Source organism: Sinocyclocheilus rhinocerous, unplaced genomic scaffold (genome assembly GCF_001515625.1).
Source record: "Sinocyclocheilus rhinocerous isolate Xijiao unplaced genomic scaffold, SAMN03320098_v1.1 scaffold787, whole genome shotgun sequence".
Lineage (NCBI taxonomy): Eukaryota > Metazoa > Chordata > Actinopteri > Cypriniformes > Cyprinidae > Sinocyclocheilus > Sinocyclocheilus rhinocerous.
In genome coordinates this window covers 256,272-275,477 of record NW_015662932.1, presented here as the reverse complement: position 1 = coordinate 275,477, position 19,206 = coordinate 256,272, and the positions used below count along the sequence as shown (strand labels likewise).

Here is a 19,206-nt window from a genome sequence, read left to right as displayed (position 1 = left end):
AAATTTCTCAAGAGCAATTTTTGAAGGAGACACAAATAATACAGCTAAAATTGTACTTGTAAGGATATGTATACACAGAGGAAAGCCTTACTTCTATTAGTGTAGACCGTGCCAAATAGACAGCGCTCGTGTCCGTTGTAGACATTACTATCCGTCACAGTGTTGCCAGGTCCGCAGTTTTCCCTTGGAATTGGGCTACTTTAACACTGTTGCCGCGGGGTTGTTTATTATGTCCGTGGGTTGAAGCGACCCAATAACGTGATATTTAGCCCCTGGAATGTGAATTTTACCAGGCGACCCCCCTCGAAACGCGGTTAGTTTGGGCTAGTTTTGAGTAGTAATTGCGCGAGTTTTGTTGTAAAAACCTGGCAACCCTGTCCATCAAGCAGCTAACGTTATTATTGCTAACATAGCGGACTCATTGAGGGCGTGATTAACATAGCCGCTTCCTGTGCATACATATAATAGTTATTTTCATTGGATCACGAGGCATCACGCGGTATTTTCAGTCCTCATACAAAAGATTTCTGTGGCATCTCTTGATTAAATTAATCCGGACCTCATGATGGCTGATAGTGGCATATCAGGGTCTGTTCATATTTAGAAATCCCTACAACTTACACGATTATTTAAAGTATAAAACATTGTTATTTACAATATGCATGGTTTTAATCATATTTTAAACAACTCTGTCCCCCCTGTAAGGATGGATTTGACCAAAACTGAATTTCAATCAGTCATGCTTATTTCACAAATCTATTGTTTCAAGCTGTTTTATGTGTGGTCAATATAAATACTTCAGGTGCGACTGGTAAGGTGGTTTCACTCTTGCATCAACAGAACAAGCAAGAATAAAGAAAACAAAACCTGTTCTTCTGATGTGGGAGATGCCCCAATAAAGATCTATGATAACCATTTACCTTCATCCCTAAAACTAGGTGTGTGACCTTTTGGGCACGAGAAAAGTTCCAACAAAAGTTGCATAAATATTTGGGTGCTAAATGTTTATAGTCCTTTTGTTAGATTTGGGGTATTTAAAAGGATTTGGTAAACCACTCAAGGAAGCATCTGTATCCACAATGTCCCACACAATTGCTGTGTGTCTCTATTGCCAGGTATGCTGACTTCTTGAAACTACTTATTTTTAATACCATGTTTTGAACTGTATTTTATATTTTATGCTGATCAGTTGTGTACCATGTATTCTTTTTCATTCTTTTAATTGATGTTTAATACTGCCTGGCAAACAATAAATGTTATTCTTGATTTATTCTGCATTATTCTTAAATCATTATTTCTAGTAAATTAAAGTAGAGTTTGGTATTACCGCAAATCTGTGTTCAGGATAGATCATACAGAAGGCTCAATGAATGGAGCATGAGGCACATCATTTGAGACCTTTTCGATTTCTGACTATCACTGCCTTAGGAAGTTGCAGTTTTCGTGAACATAAAAAACTGCTTTTTGTTATGAGCAAGCAGAGTTTAAAGGTAATCGTCATGCAAGGTTCTGTTTCTTTTGTTGTAACATAAGAAACGTAAGGGTTTCAGACAGGGCAGGAAGTAGGTGGTCACAAAACATGTGACAGTCATGCATAGAGATTCCGTGCTTGCCGGCCCGAGGGCGTGATTAACATAGCCGCTTCCTGTGCATACATATAATAGTTCTTTTCATTGGATCACGAGGCATCACGCGGTATTTTCAGTCCTCATACAAAAGATTTCTGTGGCATCTCTTGATTAAATTAATCCGGACCTCATGATGGCTGATAGTGGCATATCAGGGTCTGTTCATATTTAGAAATCCCTACAACTTACACGATTATTTAAAGTATAAAACATTGTTATTTACAATATGCATGGTTTTAATCATATTTTAAACAACTCTGTCCCCCCTGTAAGGATGGATTTGACCAAAACTGAATTTCAATCAGTCATGCTTATTTCACAAATCTATTGTTTCAAGCTGTTTTATGTGTGGTCAATATAAATACTTCAGGTGCGACTGGTAAGGTGGTTTCACTCTTGCATCAACAGAACAAGCAAGAATAAAGAAAACAAAACCTGTTCTTCTGATGTGGGAGATGCCCCAATAAAGATCTTTGATAACCATTTGCTTTCATCCCTAAAACTAGGTGTGTGACCTTTTGGGCACGAGAAAAGTTCCAACAAAAGTTGCATAAATATTTGGGTGCTAAATGTTTATAGTCCTTTTGTTAGATCTGGGGTATTTAAAGGGATTTGGCAAACCACTCAAGGAAGCATCTGTATCCAGAACTTCCCACACAGTTGCTGTGTGTCTCTATTGCCAGGTATGCTGACTTCTTGAAACTACTTATTTTTAATACCATGTTTTGAACTGTATTTTATATTTTATGCTGATCAGTTGTGTACCATGTATTCTTTTTCATTCTTTTAATTGATGTTTAATACTGCCTGGCAAACAATAAATGTTATTCTTGATTTATTCTGCATTATTCTTAAATCATTATTTCTAGTAAATTAAAGTAGAGTTTGGTATTACCGCAAATCTGTGTTCAGGATAGATCATACAGAAGGCTCAATGAATGGAGCATGAGGCACATCATTTGAGACCTTTTCGATTTCTGACTATCACTGCCTTAGTAAGTTGCAGTTTTTGTGAATATACAAAAACAGTTATTTTACATTGTAATGATATTGTTAAATACATTAAATTATATTGCATAAACTTTAATATATTTACATTATTGTTAATATATTAAAATATATGCAATATAATACAATGTGTATATCTAATATACTAAAATAAGGTCTTCTCAGGGCCAAATTCATATATGATCTTAAAATTATGTTAGCAAGGCTCAACCAATATTTTACAAAATATAAAAATGTGCACAATATAAAAAATCTCCACCAGCATATATATTACCAAAATATACTTGAAGGTTATTTCAAAATATTAATAAGAATTATAATAGTAGCTCAATGATAATAAATAACTGTGAAACTGATCTCATAGTCTTGTTCACGAATAATGTGACTACTTTGTTCAAGATCATGACAAGTCGACTCTTTGTCCCGAGGCTGCGTATGGTTTATATGGCCAACCCGTGTGCTCTTTTCATTTGTCTGTAATGCAACGTGATTGGTGTAATCATCCCCTGTGGCGCTCTTCGGCGGCTCTGAAATAGGCCAGCACGCTATCGCAGGTCTGTGTCTCTTGACCGTCCGCTGTGAATTATCTGAACATTATGGCACTAATAACCGCGCAGAGCTAATGGAGACGTATGAGGAACCGGAGTGAGTTGATGAAAATAGTTTCGTTTAACGATTGAAACTGGGAGCCTTAACGACACAAGACGTCTCCTCCCCAACTTATTAATTTGTCTAGGGGACACGGAGTAAAATAGTTGACCAGACATTTAATGCATGGGTGACGTCCTGTAGTTTTCTTAAAGATGAATAATAAAGGACCCGCTATCTTGTAAGCACTTATCTCGTAAATTACCTTGAGAGGTCTTTGTGTCCCAGCCTGTTGTCACAATGTTCATGTCCTCGCAAAGACGCTCCAATGTGAATGCTTTAACACGGAGCGACCTGTGTCTCGATTCCTTTGTCGATTGGAGAGAAATTACAAAACCATAAAAGTATATTTCACCAAAGAACGTCTCGGTTACGTATGTAACCCTCGTTCCCTGAAGGACAGCTGGATGCAATAATCGCATGCCAATGTGCATTGGCTCGTTTAGTTTACACTCGAAGTAGATTGGTCTCTCTAAGCGAGATCCCAATTCATCGGTCATCCGACGTGACGTCGAGAGTGACCGACTGAAAGGGAACTGAAAATTCTGTCATTATTTACTCAGCCTCATGTTGTTCCTGCATGACTTTTTCCTTTGGTCAAATGTAAAAAGTGATGGAAAATGCACTTTTCTATGCACCAAAAACATCCAGTGGGCCATCAAGCTCCCAAAAGGACAAAAAAAGCATAATAAGAGAAGTTCATATGGCTTCTGTGATACAACCCAAGTGTTCTCAAGTTATATGACAGACAAATCAAAATGTAAGACATTATGGGAATGATAAAGATTTTGTTTGGACAGATTTAACTAAAAATGGCATCCTGAGAACTCAAAGCCAGTCAGGTGAGCAGCCCAGCATGCTTTTTAACCATTTAGAACACAATGGAACATTCTTTAGAACATTAAGTCATTTCACTTGATTAACCTTAAATCGGTGCTGAACTTGACATTGTCTGTGGCATATTCACTGACTATTAGTGTTAATGTTACCTTAAAAAAATACCTGCTAGAATGCTATAAAAATGACTGTGCAGCACACTTTTAAAAAGAGATAACGGTCATTTAACTGTATAATAATAATAATCATTAACTAACACAGATCTGAACTTGATGGAACCCCTAAAGGCACATGATGATGGGAAAAAATTATAGGACAAATTATAATTTAATGCTTTTTCATCCTCTGACAAAATTTGGAAGTTACCCCAAGAAACTTCGCATTCTTGTAAAACTTGTATTGTTTGCAAAACATACCCCGAGAAACGTTGTGTTCGAAAATATTTTCTAATGAAATAACATGAGATGGGAGGACAAACTTTACTTCAGTAAATTGTGAGAGGACAAATTCAAATGGTAAAGAAATAGTTTTGTATGAGCATTCAAAAGATTTGTGAGCAAACTAGTGTTAATTTCATTAATGGAAACTATGACGAAAAAGATTCATTGACAGTCTTTTTTTCCATGACTAAGGCGAGACAAAGACAAGATGACACTGACATCATTAAACACTATGATTATTTTAACTTGCAATATCACTGATTAAAAAGATGAGTACAATGTAGTTTAAAAAATAAAAACTCTATATCCAAATTTGTTCTATATTTTCTTCAACAAAACAGAGAAAAAATACAGACCTCTAAGGGTTTTCAGGCTTGGGGTTGCCAGATTTCAGGACTTTAAATCTCCCTTTCAGAGCTTTGAGATTTGTAACTTTCTAGATCTTTTTTATGCCCAAACATACACACTACACACTGACTAAAATTAAAAAAGTGAAAAATCATAATAGGACCCCTTTAAAAGGACACATTTTTATACCCTGTTTTACTTTATCTTTGCAACCTGGCAACCATTTGCACACACTGTCTCTTTACTGCAGAAAATAAACACTGAAAACATGGACAAACATGTAAGATGGAGTTTAGTAATCTGAGATATTCTGCTCAAATGAAAGTGTAATACAGTTTGTGGCTAAATCTACCGTTAAACTTTCTGAGAAACAGTAATACATCCAAACATGGATCTCAAATATACTGATTGCAATTGAGGTTGCTGAATAACCTCAGTTCAACCTCAATGCTGCACCACAATAAAAAAGCCCTTATTGTTGATGTTTTATTAGAAAAACATGAATATCATTCCTAATTATTAGAATATTAGAAAATTCACTGTTGTAGCTTTTGAGAGAACATTCTGAGTTTTTGTAATGTAGACAGTGTGTTTGTATTTCTGATAATATAATAAATCAGGAAATTAGGCGAGGTCATATAAATCACGTGTGTGCTTATATGTGAAAGTCTAATAATTCTGATGTCATTTCTCAAATTACAACAATCATGATCAGTAATCATGTTTAGAATTTTGAGCAAAATAATTGTGATTATCAGTATAACCATTATGCACCATGACTAAAATGTGAAAGTTTTAATTGGCTAAAACTAGATCAAAATGCCCAGACCTTTAGTCAACTCAAAATTGACCAAAAAAAAAAAAAACACATGGGCAGGTTGCGTAAATATGATAAACACAAAAATGGGTTGTCAAATGAGAATTAAAGATTAAAGACTACCAAAGCACATGCATATTACATTAAAAAAAAAGAATAGTCCATTTTGATTTCATTGTGAGTTTAACAAATCTCCTCCACTCAATTCCAATTCCATCACAGAGCTCAGGGTGAGAGATCATGAGGTGTCCTCTCATTTATATTTTCATTGCTTTTGCACTCAGTTTAGTCTCATAAGTTTAGTCGATCAGCACGTGTCTTGTTTCCTACAATTCTTGTGTAAGAACTTTTAAACCATCTCTGAGCTTCAAAGACCTGTGTACTGTAAATCCAGCTTTTCATGCTACACATGATTCAGCTTCACCAAAGAGAAACTCTGTCTATGGTGAGCTTGCGTGAGGTTTCATATGTCTACGGGACACCCCTGGCAATCTACACTGGTAAAAGAGACGGCAAACTCTTGTTCATAACTCAATATTGCTCTGACCTTCCTCGAACAAACAAAAGCTGCCAGCACAACAGACAGATTCAACAAACGTACATGGCACACTACACCCTGTAGAGCAGAAAAAGCTGCTGACTGTAGGCAAACACACCACCACATCCCTTCTCTCTTCCTTTTCATCATGTCATCCATTCCTTTCGTCTTTGTATACGTGATGCAATCTCATTTCTTCCCACTCTTTGTCTCTGTCTGTCTGACAGTAGCTCTTATTCTCCAGTAACACCTTTCATAAATGGCAGGGTGAAAGGTGCCCACCGAAGGTAATAGCACGCCTAATCAAATTTCCCCCACCGAGAAAAGAACAGGAGAATGTAATAAAGGAAAAGAGGCGGGAGCCGGAGCGGATCGACCTGCCCCGTCGTCCATCCACACCAGGACCTTGTCCCTCCATCAGTGATGAAGAGAATGAAAAAAATGCAAGAGAATATTGAAGAAAGCAGAAACTGGATGACAGGTCCAGCGTGGTGATGGAAACTGATCCAACACTGGAGTAATGAGAAAGAGAAGAGATGAGAGAGAAGTGAGAAAAATAGAACGGGAGAATGACAACGGGGGGAACTCGCGAAAAATGAATTGTCTCTGCTGATAGTGTCATTTACTTGGAAATGCTCTCTGTGTTGGTTTAGAGCACGGTTCACTGCAGGAAATGATACAAACATGATCACAGTGCAATTTGCACACCGTAAATCCCAATTTTGTGAGTCGAGCTGGAGTTTTAGGTTAATGTATCATATTTGATACATCAGGCTTGTATAATTTACTGATCATAACATTTAAAACTCAAAAAATGTATTTTAATGCATTGTTGAAGCATTTCTATTAATTTCCTAATTTTTCATCGTGGACAAAAACAATAGATCCTAATAAAAATCAGCATATTAGAATGTTTTCTGAAGGATCATGTGATACTGTAGACTGGAATTAAAATTACATTTTAAAATATTTTAAATGTAAAATTACATAAATTACATAAATTAAGCAAATTACATTTTAAAATATAATGTAATTTTTTAATGACTAAATGCATATGTGATGGTAAAATATATTACATTTATATTAAAGGTTATTTTAAATTGTAATAATATTTCACAATATTACTGTTTTTCTGTATTTCTGATCAAATAAGTGCAGACTTCTTTAAAAAAAACACTAAAAGTGTTACCAACCAAAATTTTGAATGGTAGTGTATAATATATCACATGAATAAAAAGTATTATACATCTTTATTTTATATGAATAAAATTATAGTAGTAAAAAACATTTTCATTGTGAAAATCAGTGAGATTTTAATGCCAGAAGAGGCTATGCACACAAAAACGAATGTACATTTTCACTTTTGGTAAAATATTTCATAAAATTAAATTATTTGATGAACATTTTTACATTTTTAAAAAACTATTTTTAAATGTAGTAGGCATACTACATTACAATGGAGATTTAAATAAATACACTTTAAGTATCCAATTTATTCAAGATTGTAGAAGTACTGAGTGCTTTTCCCAAAAGAATCGTTAGCTAACTATGGTCGTTAGTTCCATTGAACTCAATTGGCAACGACGAAACTTGCGACCATAGTTGCTTTTGGGAAACACACCCCAGACTAATAATGTTTTGACCCATGCATTAAATATGATACATACAGCATTATATCTGGATAAACATTGTCAGTTACAATGCTCTTCTCCGTCAGTTGATTTTCCTTTGATTTATTACTGCTGCAGTGATCAATAGAAAATCTCTTTTAAATATGTTTGCGCTGAAAGGACAATAGCTTGATTTAAAGGGTTAGTTCACCCAAAATTGAACATTTTGTCATTAATTACTCACCCTCGTGTTGTTCCAAACCCGTAAGACTAGTTCATCTTCGGAACACAATAAAATATATTTTAGATTAAATCTGAGGGCTCTCTGACCCTCTCATAGACAGCAAGGTAACTACCACGTTCAAGATCCAGAAAAGTACCAAGATGATCGACAAAGTAGTCCGTGTGACATCAGTGGTTCAACTGTAAAGTTACGAAGCTACGTGAATACATTTTTTGTGCAAAGAAAACAAAAATAACGACTTTATTCCACATTTTCGTCTCTACTGCGTCACTTGTGGACGCGCGTTCACGACAGTATCATAACGCGAGCATGTGGCGGCGCTGACCCAGATCCGGCATGATGAAAAAAGTATTTATTTGTCGATCATCTTGGTACTTTTCTGGACCTTGAATGTGGTAGTTACCTTGCTGTATATGGGAGGGTCAGAGAGCCCTCAGATTTCATCAAAAATGTCTTAAATTGTGTTCTGAAGATGAACGAAGGTCTTATGGGTTTCGAACAACACGAGGGTGAGTAATTAATGACAGAATTTTCATTTTTGGGTGAACTAACCCTTTAAATACTCACAATGCAGCGCTATACCTGTGCAGAGAGCGTCTGGTTAAACGTCATTGTGGACGGTTAATGAATGAGACACAGGTGGAGCAACTGCTTAGTAAATTAGCCCCTGGATATCTACAAAATGTGCTGGAATTTAACAGAGAATAAAAGAGTAGAAAGAAACATAAGAAACAGACAGAGGGAATAGCTCAAGCAATAAGGGAACGTGAAAAAGAAGCCAGATGAAAGAGGGGAATGGATCATACACAGTAAGCTCCGTGGTGCTTCTTTTGTCTTTAAGAAGTGCCTGCGCCAGCTGGAGAGATTAGAGCTCTGGACGTCCCAATAGACCTAGATTAAAGCTAACATGCTTTATTTAGTCCTAAACTCCTGGTCTTAGATCAATGCCAGACTGGATTAAGCAGAAATGTGTCATGTGACATGACTAGGGACTCCCTATTACAAAGGCAGCTGGGTAACTCAGTTAATATTCCATTCAATTTCACAAAATCAAATTAAGAAATGGTAAATTTCTGTTTGTTTGTGTGATTTCTACTTGCAAGTTTATTCTTTTCTTTTTTTTATTCTTCTGGATTGATTAGACTTTGGCATGTAAGAAATGTTTAAGCATTACTTAAAATCTTGCGACTTTATATATAGAAATATGAACTGCATGAAAAAATTTAGTTTTTAAATGTGATAATATCACATTAAGGAAATCATGTTGTTTTTAATTTACTCACCACAATGTTGTTCCAAACCTGTGAGACTTTCTTTTCTTTCTTTCTTTTTTTCTTCTGTGGAACACAAAAGGAAAATTTGCAGAGAATATTTTGGCTGCTGTTTTCCATATAATGAAAATAAATGATGTATGAGACTGTCAAGCTCCAAAATGACAAAAAAAGCATCATAAAATTAGAACTCTACTTTAGTAGCACACTATATTCCAAGTCTAATATATATGTATAAAAGCAGCCAACATATTCTTTAAAAATCTAACCTTTTTACATGGAATAAAGAAAGTCATACAGGTTTGAAAGAACATGATGCTGAATAAATGATGACATTTTTACTTAAATATTCTTAAGTAATAATAATTATGCGTGATCTACAATACCACATTTTTACATGGCGAAAACAAAAAATATTGGACAGTGTATTCTAATAAATAAGCTTCAATAACTGACTAATAATTGACTGAGTTTGAACCTGGAGTTAAGTTTATCCATTTACTTCAATACAACCTCTAAACATGCTTACAGAGAAGTGGGAGATGATGAAAAACTGCTTTGAAATCTATTTATATCACTAACACTGTTGTGTTTTAGCTCATAGACACAGATTTCCCTGCCTCAGTCCAAGCAGCAAGAATTCAACTACATTTTCCCCCCACAAATTTAATCCAGCATTATTACAGCTTCCCAAACCTACAAAGCACATCGGTAATGGGTCATTAATGTTTTAGTACTTTAGTACACTGTTGTTTACACCACAGCTTAGTAGCCTGAATACATATATACATATTAACAAAAAATAAACAAACAAACAAACCAAAAATAATAATAGTAACTAAAAATAAATATAGTCATATATAAACACACAGCAAGACTTTCAGTAAGATTTTTTTTTTCATGTTTTCAAAGAAGTCTCTTATGCGCACCAAGGCTGCATTTATTTGAAAAAAATACAGTAAAACAATTTAAAATAAATTTTTCCTATTTTTAAAGGGGTCATATGATGCGATTTCCATTTTTCCTTTCTCCTTGAAGTGTTACAAGCTCTTGGTGCATAAAGAATATCTGTAAAGTTACAAAGACTAAAGTCTCAAATCCAAAGATACATTCTTTATAAAAGTTAAGAGTCAACCACGCCTACCTAAAACGGCTTGTTCTAACACGCCCCCACATGTCTACGTCGCGATGTTGGAAGACTTGCATAACGCCGCCCAAATGTTCACGCAAAGAAAGAAGACGTAACTTTTATTCTCGCTGTAGTATTGTTGTTGCCGCCGCTGCCATGTCGTGAAGGCGCTGTGTGTTTGTTTTCTGTGTGTTTTGTTGTGAAAGTGAAACTACTTTGTTTGGCCTTCCAAAAGAGGACGATATCCACTTCGTCATGCCTAGGGCTGATCCATGCTGGTTGCTGAGGAAATACATCAACTTAGCGCTGTGGATCGCTGGATCGGCTTTCACCGTGGACGAAGCGGAGTCCAGCCCGGGGTCGTCACATGTGGTTGCCGCAAGCACGCCGACCGCTCCTTCATCGAATCCACCGGCCGTGCCGTTCTCAAGCCTGCCGCCTCTGCTCACTCTAGCCCTCCGCCGCTCACTCAGGTCGGCCTCCGCTCACTCTAGCCCTCCGTGTGTTTCGTTGTGAAGGCGAAACTTCTTTGTTTGGCCTTCCAAAAGAGGACACGACTAGAAATCAGTGGTTAACTGATGGTGGTTCCAGAACAGTTTAACTCAAATATTCAGATGTGTCCAGCGCATTTCATGGAGGATTGTTTCCTGATCCTGGGAGAGTAGACTACAATGCCGGCTGTTCTGACTCACAGACCGTAAGTAAGTTTTTTTATATTTAAAGAATTTGCCACTGACGATTCAAACGCGAGTTTTGAGCAGTGTAGAGTAGCGCTTGTTGTTTGTCATTTCTCCGATCACAAATGCAGACATGGTTTTATGTTTACGTGGCAAGATGCAACGCAATGCTTAAAAAGACAGTATAAATCATTATAATCCGTAATTATGTCCCCACTGGATGCAACAAATGCCTCATTTATAATGGGTTTTAATGTTTTTGTCTCGTCGCTCCGGCCGGACACGGCATCACAGTATGGTAAGGGGCATAACATTTCCGTCACACGCTTGAGGTATTCGGCCAATCACAATGCACTGGATAGCTGGCCAATCAGAGCACACCTCGCTTTTCAGACAGATGAGCTTTGTAAAAATCGACGCGTTTCAGAAAGGCGGGGCATAGAGGAGAAACAATTATGTACAGTATGTGGAAAATAATGTGTTTTTTGAACCTTAAACTACATAAACACATTTCATTACACCAAATACAAAAAATAATATTTTTTTAGCAACATCATATGACCCCTTTAATACATTGTAAAATGTAAGTTATTTCTGCAATGCAAAGCTGAATTTTCACCATCATTACTCCAGTCTTCAGAGTCACAAAATCCTTTAGAAATCATTCGAATATGCTGATTTGCTGCTCAAGAATCATTTCTTATTAGTATCAAATTGTGCTGCTTAATATATTTGTGGAAACTGAGATACTTTTTTTCAGGATGAACAGAAAGTTCAAAAGAACATTTATCTGAAATAAAAATCTTTTGTAGCATTATAAATATTTTCACTGCACATCTGATCAATTTAATGCCTTTGCAGAATAAAAATATTAATTTCTTTAACAAAAATCTTATTGACCCCAAATTTTTTAACAGTATATATGTATACACAATTTATTGAATAAGTAAAAAAAAACCAAAAAAAAAACCCATTAGAACAAAGTAGAGGAAACCATCTTTCAGTATGTTTATAATCTGCTTTGGTGGGAAAAAAAAGAGAGAAAGAGAAGGAAATAAATTAAATTTCTGATACAGGCAAGGTGCAAACTGCTACGCAAAAGGACTGTTTACTTAGGCGTTTCATTTCTGCGGTGCCACACTGAGCTTCATGATAACACTGGGCTTAATCTTTAAAGTTTACAGACTTCCACCCAACTGCATTTAATGCAGAAAATTACACCTGTCAGTGCAGAGCCCAGTTCATTAACGCTACTTCCAGATCTGTGGAGAAATGTGATTAAGAGTATGATGACACACAAAGACTGCAAATTCACACTTAATTACGACCAGCGTGTTTTTTTCTTCTGCATCCATCAACACGGTCTCCTATTTTCCAGATTAATTTGAGCATGCAAATAAGATTTGGAAATGGATTAAACAACTTTCGGACGAAGACCCCCTTGGGTCACTGATTCAGTATTCTAATAGGAAGGAAAAAGTGTGATGCACTGTTAACTATTGGGTAAGTTTAAAGGGCTAGTTCACCCAAAAATGAAAATGATGTCATTAATTACTCACCCTCATGTCATTCCAAACCCGTAAGACCTTCATTCATCTTCAGAACACAAATTAAGATATTTTTTGATAAAATCCAAGAGCTTTCTGACCCTGCACAGACAGCAACGCAACTGACACGTTCAAGGCTCAGAAAGGTAGTAAGGACATCGGTAAAATAGTCCATGTGACATCAGGGGTTCAAACGAAAACAGAGTGTTACAATATATTTTTTTCCTATTCCTACAGTATTAGAGAAACCTGTATGACAACAGTCATTATTTTTCCATTTCTGCTTGGTGACACAAGTGGAATGGAAATGAAGCATTTTGGCTTTTTGACTTCATACATTCCTCTGACAGCTTTCAACAACTTCAAAGTAAAATCTATTCCAAAGCAAACTCTTAAGTCCATCACATGGTATTAAAATCCTTCCTTTAATATCTCTGTTGATGTCCAGTTATCCTAATCCCAATATTACTATTTGATGAGTTGAGGAAAATCTATATTTAGACACGTGCATAGTGGCCCCAGAAGGAATTTGGACACTTTTAGAAAACGTAAATCAAACTTAAAGATGTAAAACATCAACCATGCAAAACATCAAACCCAAAGGCATCTACAAACAAATGCTGAAAGAGTTTTTTTCAGAACTAACTTCACTTTTCAATGAAGCGCCAAGGTCATTTTAGAAGATGTGTGAAGTCAGTTCAAATAAAGGCCACTTGCTTTGATATTCTGTTCTGTAATGCAAAGATCATCTGTATTTCTCTAATATTGAACACTTTTATGTCCCAGGGGCTGATTTTTATTTAAACTAAAAAAGTTAATCTTTTTTATCATCACACTGAAATTTGTTATTGTTTTACCCTTGTCCCAGAGCCAAACTTTCAATCTAAATATATGAAAATTCATCGTAAAAATATGAATTATTAACTATGATGATCGAACAAACAGTGACATAAACATAAACCATGTCAATATTTATTGTGTGAAAATGATTTGTATGAATTTTTCAAAAACTGTGGCTGCCCTTCAAGTTTGGTCTATTTTTTTTTTCTCAAAATGTTTGTGTACCTGTTTACCAATGAAACAATAGTGTTAGTAAAGAGCTTGAGATGAAACCAGTTATACAAGCTAGTGAGAGTGTGAAAAGTGTGTTTTAAGACACTTTTTTTTTTTAAAAGGCCCACAGGACCAAAATGCCCATATAGTTGAATAAATGCATACATTTTACGTGTGGCTTAAGTGGCCTAATTCTTTTTGGGAGATATTACAACATCACAAAGGTCCTGCTCTGTCTGCAGTGAAAGAATAAAAACATCTCTAATGAGCTGCCTCGTTTTGTCCAAATTTTGAGTGAGGACCTTATTAGATTACACAGACCACATGTACATGTTAATAGACAAAGCTGAGACCATGCAACAATATCCGAAGCTCTCAAATTCTTAGACAACTGCATGCAATTTCCAGCAAGTAAATTACAAGGACAACCTTCAGTTCAAACTGAGGATGAGCTAGTTTATGGTAACTGACCTCTGTCCATAGCTGGACTCCTTACGGCGACAATGCAGGGTCACAATCCTGTGACCTTCTGTTCTGACATCTTGACTAACCATCCAAAGCGTGGGGTTACTGGGTCGAGCACCAAGGAATGCCACTCCATCTTTTAACTTCACCCTGCATTACAGAGAAAGACAAAAATAGAGATAAACATCAATGCACTACAGTAAATACATCACAGAAGCGCATATCATTCAGAAAGTTGCATGCTTTTTTAAACATTTTTGACATTACTGAGTGTTTGATTGGTTGATTCCGGCATAATATTTTAATGAACATAAGGGCCAATGCAAAAAAAAAAAAAAAAAGCCCAGTTATGGCATCTGTGTAGTTATAACCCTGTGCTTTCCATTTCCAAACCATTCACTTATGCCAGCAGATTAACATAATAACACACTACTTGAATGTCAACTGCACGGACCACTTTCTGCAGGATCTATCGCTCTCCACTATCTATTTCTGCATTATACTAAATGAGAGAATTATATGGAGCTGATTGAGTCCTGCAACCATTGAAGTGCTTCAGTCTCTGTGTGTCTCTCTATGGCCTACACTTAACCTACTGGAGAACAATCCACATTTGTATTGAGCATTTAACCAGGCACCTGATTATAACTATTATAAGCTTTCATTTTTGCCAGCTCTAGAGCTCTCGTAGTTAAGCAGAGCCTGTAGCCGATTTTGTACTCACCATTTGAGTTGTGGATAATCTACTCAGATCTGTATAGGAGCTAATATACAGACTGGGAAATCTGACTGGTTTAAGCAGTAGAATGGGAGATTTGAGAGATTTTCCTGACTGAAGATTCAGCTTTCACATCAGACAGTGACTTCCTAATAACTTAAACTTACTTCTCACTTCTCAAACAAACTGTTTACATAAAATAAAATTCACAAATCTAAGTTCTGAAGGTCATTTTACCAGCAGTAGAATGGGAGATTTGAGAGATTTTCCTGACTGAAGATTCAGCTTTCACATCAGACAGTGACTTCCTAATAACTTAAACTTACTTCTCAAACAAACTGTTTACATAAAATAAAATTCACAAATCTAAGTTCTGAAGGTCATTTTACATTTGACACAATAGAGAAAATGTGTACAGCCATTTTTAATGATGCCCAATACTGTGTATGCTCTGAATGAGGTGATTATAACTAAAATGGTTTAACAAAACAAAAATGGATTTATTTAGCCATGAAATGTGTTATTTCCCCATAAAATAGATTAAAAATGGGAACCGCTTATTAGAAAAAAAAAGTCTTCTCTTCAGGTTTTTAAAAGCACAATAAAGCTAAATGCCATTTTTATTCACTGTACATAAAATAACTTTTGAATGATCTTATGATCAATGATAAATTTGACATGCAGATAAACCAATAATTAATTGATTCAATTAACCAATAAAGCCAATGTTATATTTAGTTAAAAATAAAATAATTAAAAAACACTTTTAAATGAAATGAATCATTACAAATTCAAAATATATATAAATTCTACAAGTGAATTTAGGCATCACAACATTATAATGTACATTATGAAAATATATATAAATTTTGAGATGTGTTTGGTAAAACAAATCTAAAAATGAATGTACACATCCACACAAGTTTGAGGTCAGCAAGATTTTTTCATGCTTTTTAATGTAACATTTTTTAGTTGTTTCATGTTAAAGACCCTTACGCTCACCAAAGCTGCATTTATTTAATCAAACATATAGTAATATATACTGTAATATTGTCAAAAATTATTGCAATTTAAAATAACTTTTCTGTTTTATACATTTTGAAATATAATAGATTAGTGTGATGCAAAGCTGATTTTTCAGCAGCATTACTCCAGTCTTCACTGTCACATGATTCTTCACAACTGATTTGATGCTCAAGAAACATTTCTTATTATTTATATTTTTGGTGCTGTGCCTGCTGCTAGTGTGTACCATCACTTTTCCCAGTGAAAATAAAGCGGGAACTCATGGTTAACATTTACTGCGTACAACAGTCTTAAGAGTCTCTACAGCGACTAGTAGGATCCAATAATCCAATACTGTGCACACAGAGAAAAAAAATACAAAGGAATAATAGTCTAACTGAAGAGCTACTGGGGAGAAAGGCGGGGAATTTAGTCCAGTTCACCCAGACACACTAGCGTGTCGTCGGTAATGAAAAAGCGGAGTGGATGTGAGCTTGAATAGATTCCATTCTCTCCGCGCTGTGAACCGCTCAGGGCCAGCAGAGGTAGAGAGAAAGAGAGGTACAGGCCGGCCACAAGCCGGTAATAGGATGACAAATGGCTGGCAAACAGCCAATCAAAAGACTCGGTTGGGGGTGGGACCGCATCAGCATGTGACAGGGGGCCATAATTGACCCAGGGGAGATAACAGATGGAGAAGCACCCGAAATGAGAGAGGTCTAGCTTGGCCACACATCCCTCATTACTAGCCTCCTATGATCCTTGCAGACCGGCCCTATGATTCATAATTGGTTTCACCGTTGGACATCAATGCACGTTTGTTCGAGCACACAGTGCTTCATTAAATTTGTTAAAGCTGGTCTGTGAACAGATGTGGTCAGATGAAGAAAAATGAGCTGAGTGATGGCAAAGCAGGTCTTAAGCCAACTATTTAGCTTTCCATGGACTGAAAATGCTAAATGCATGCGGATTGTAAAGGACAATTTTCACATTTTTAGGTTGAAACTTATATAGTTCCAAATGAGCTTAATGTGCCTTACCTTTCTTAACAAGAACAAACTGTGTTTGAATGTGAAGTTGAATGTGAAGAGAGATAAAACTGAATCCCACAAGATTTCAAACATTTCTGTACAAATGCACAAACTAGTAATGTCTAATTTGCCATCAACTGACTGATATTTACTGCCATTCAATGGATTCATTGTAAACTGAATGTGAAAATATATCTGATTTATAGCATTAAAATTGAGCCATGTAATATTTTTTATGTTTGGTTGACTGCATTTTAGTTTGGTGATGAATATTTTGCGATATCTAGTGAGCAATGTTAGAACTGACATGTTGTGTGTGGTGCATATTTCAGTATGCTTGACATTAATTGCATTATATAAGTCACTTTGGAACACAAGTTGCACTCTTAAGTTAAACTAATTGCATTTAACATAAATTTAATCTATAATACATTTTTTTTTATTTAATTGCAAATACCATACATATTTTATAGATTTTAGGCCTCAAAATGTCAAATGGACTTTCTTTACAACTTGGCTGCAGAATTGAGACACCATTAGCAAAGATGCCATATTTCAAATCACAAACTTCTAAGAGTCCTGCACTAACTGAGTTCCAGCCATTGAGATGAATGTGAATACATAGTGTTCTGCAGGTATTATAGATCTCCTTTGGTTAGTATAGTTCAGTAAGCCCCTGCTGGCAGATGCCATAACTACACCAACTGAAAAAAAGCACAGTTCCTCTTCAGGAACTCGAGCTGCGTCGGAAAACGCTACGGGAACGGTCCCCAGAGCAGCTAGTTCGGTCGTCCCCTGTCGGCGTGCAGACACTTCAAGGCACCGAACTAGCCGTTCTGGGCACACCAGAGATCAGTCTCGAGAGACTGATTCCCTTAGTAGATTATTTAGCAGCGTGGAAACTACTGCAAAATGTGTCTCAATGGGTCCTGTGTACTGTAGAAAGAGGCTACAGAATACAGTTCGGTTCTCGTCCGCCTCGATTCAACAGGGTCACCCCCACTCTAGTGGGTCCCGAGCAGGCTCTGGTATTAGAACAGGAAGTAGTTACTCTCTTAGCTGAGGCCGAGGCCTCCGGCCAGAGAAGCTTATGCTAAGTGGTGGATCAGGATGCTATTCCATAGTCTCGAGTCCTCTGATCTCCTCTCTCCTTTGTGGGTCAAGGCTCACTCCTCCAGAAGCTGGCCTTCGGGATGGTGGGCCCCGCCTACTTTAGCCACTCCTGGCTCCCCTTTCTCTCGCCTTAGTTGTGCTCTTCCACACTAGGCAGGGATTTGCAAGTCTGGCGGCGTGGGCGTTCTCGTTCCCGTAGCGTTTTCCGATGCAGCTCGAGTTCCTGAAGAGGAACGTCTCAGGTTACGTATGTAACCATGGTTCCTCGAGGGAACGAGACGCTGAGTCTCGGTGCCATATTTCCGGCATCCCTGTCGGCGCTTGCTTCATTCCTGAAGCTGATGCCGGCTCCGCCGCACGTGCTTTTATAGCTTCCTGGCCATGATGTCACCCGCCCGTGACGTCTCGCCCAGCTATTGTACTGATTTCACATGTGATTCAGAGCGTGGTCACAGAAGGCGTTCCCATAGCGTTTTCCGACGCAGCTCGAGTTCCTTCGAGGAACCATGGTTACATATGTAACCTGAGATGTTTTTCCACAGTGTATCTTGGCAGAACAATTGTTTTTTATAAATCTTAAAATACCATATCCACAACTGAAGATAATAATATAAAAATATAAAATAAACTGAAGTTCACTAAAAAAGATTTTAAACTTTTAAACAACAATTTTCACTCAGAAATTGCTATTAAGTTTCACAAACAATTACAAAGAAACTGCAGTGGACACGTTGTGATATGTGAAATTGTGAAGTAAAATTTCTTATAAAACATACTCCAATAATCATTTTTACAGTGTTGGTACTGCCAAACTTGCTGAATATTTTCCCATTAATTCAAAAGCATCTGCAGACTGATTTCAGAGGTATTTAAGGAGTGTACAAACCTTTCATGGCAAGCTTTTTTTTTTGTTAGAGAAGACTGCATTTGTCACAAACACAAATAGTGCAGAAGCAGTGAAATACTGTCTCCGCAAGACCACATAACTCTTAAAATGTAAATTCACCTGAAGCAGAAAATAAAGGAATAAAGTTAAAGAAAAGCAGAATAAAACAGGTAACAAAAACAAAGGGAGGCTA

The 19,206-nt window shown here is 36.5% G+C and overlaps 1 protein-coding gene across 1 annotated transcript in view; it reads right to left on the bottom strand.

Annotated features, from left to right (window-relative positions):
- Nucleotides 1-19,206, bottom strand: part of LOC107728438 (transmembrane protein 132C) — a 234,746-nt gene that overhangs the window by 104,636 nt on the left and 110,904 nt on the right. Inside the window, exon 3 of the mRNA XM_016538600.1 lies at nucleotides 14,267-14,410. Within this exon, the coding sequence (XP_016394086.1) occupies nucleotides 14,267-14,410 (144 nt within the window). The remainder of the gene's footprint in view (nucleotides 1-14,266; nucleotides 14,411-19,206) is intronic.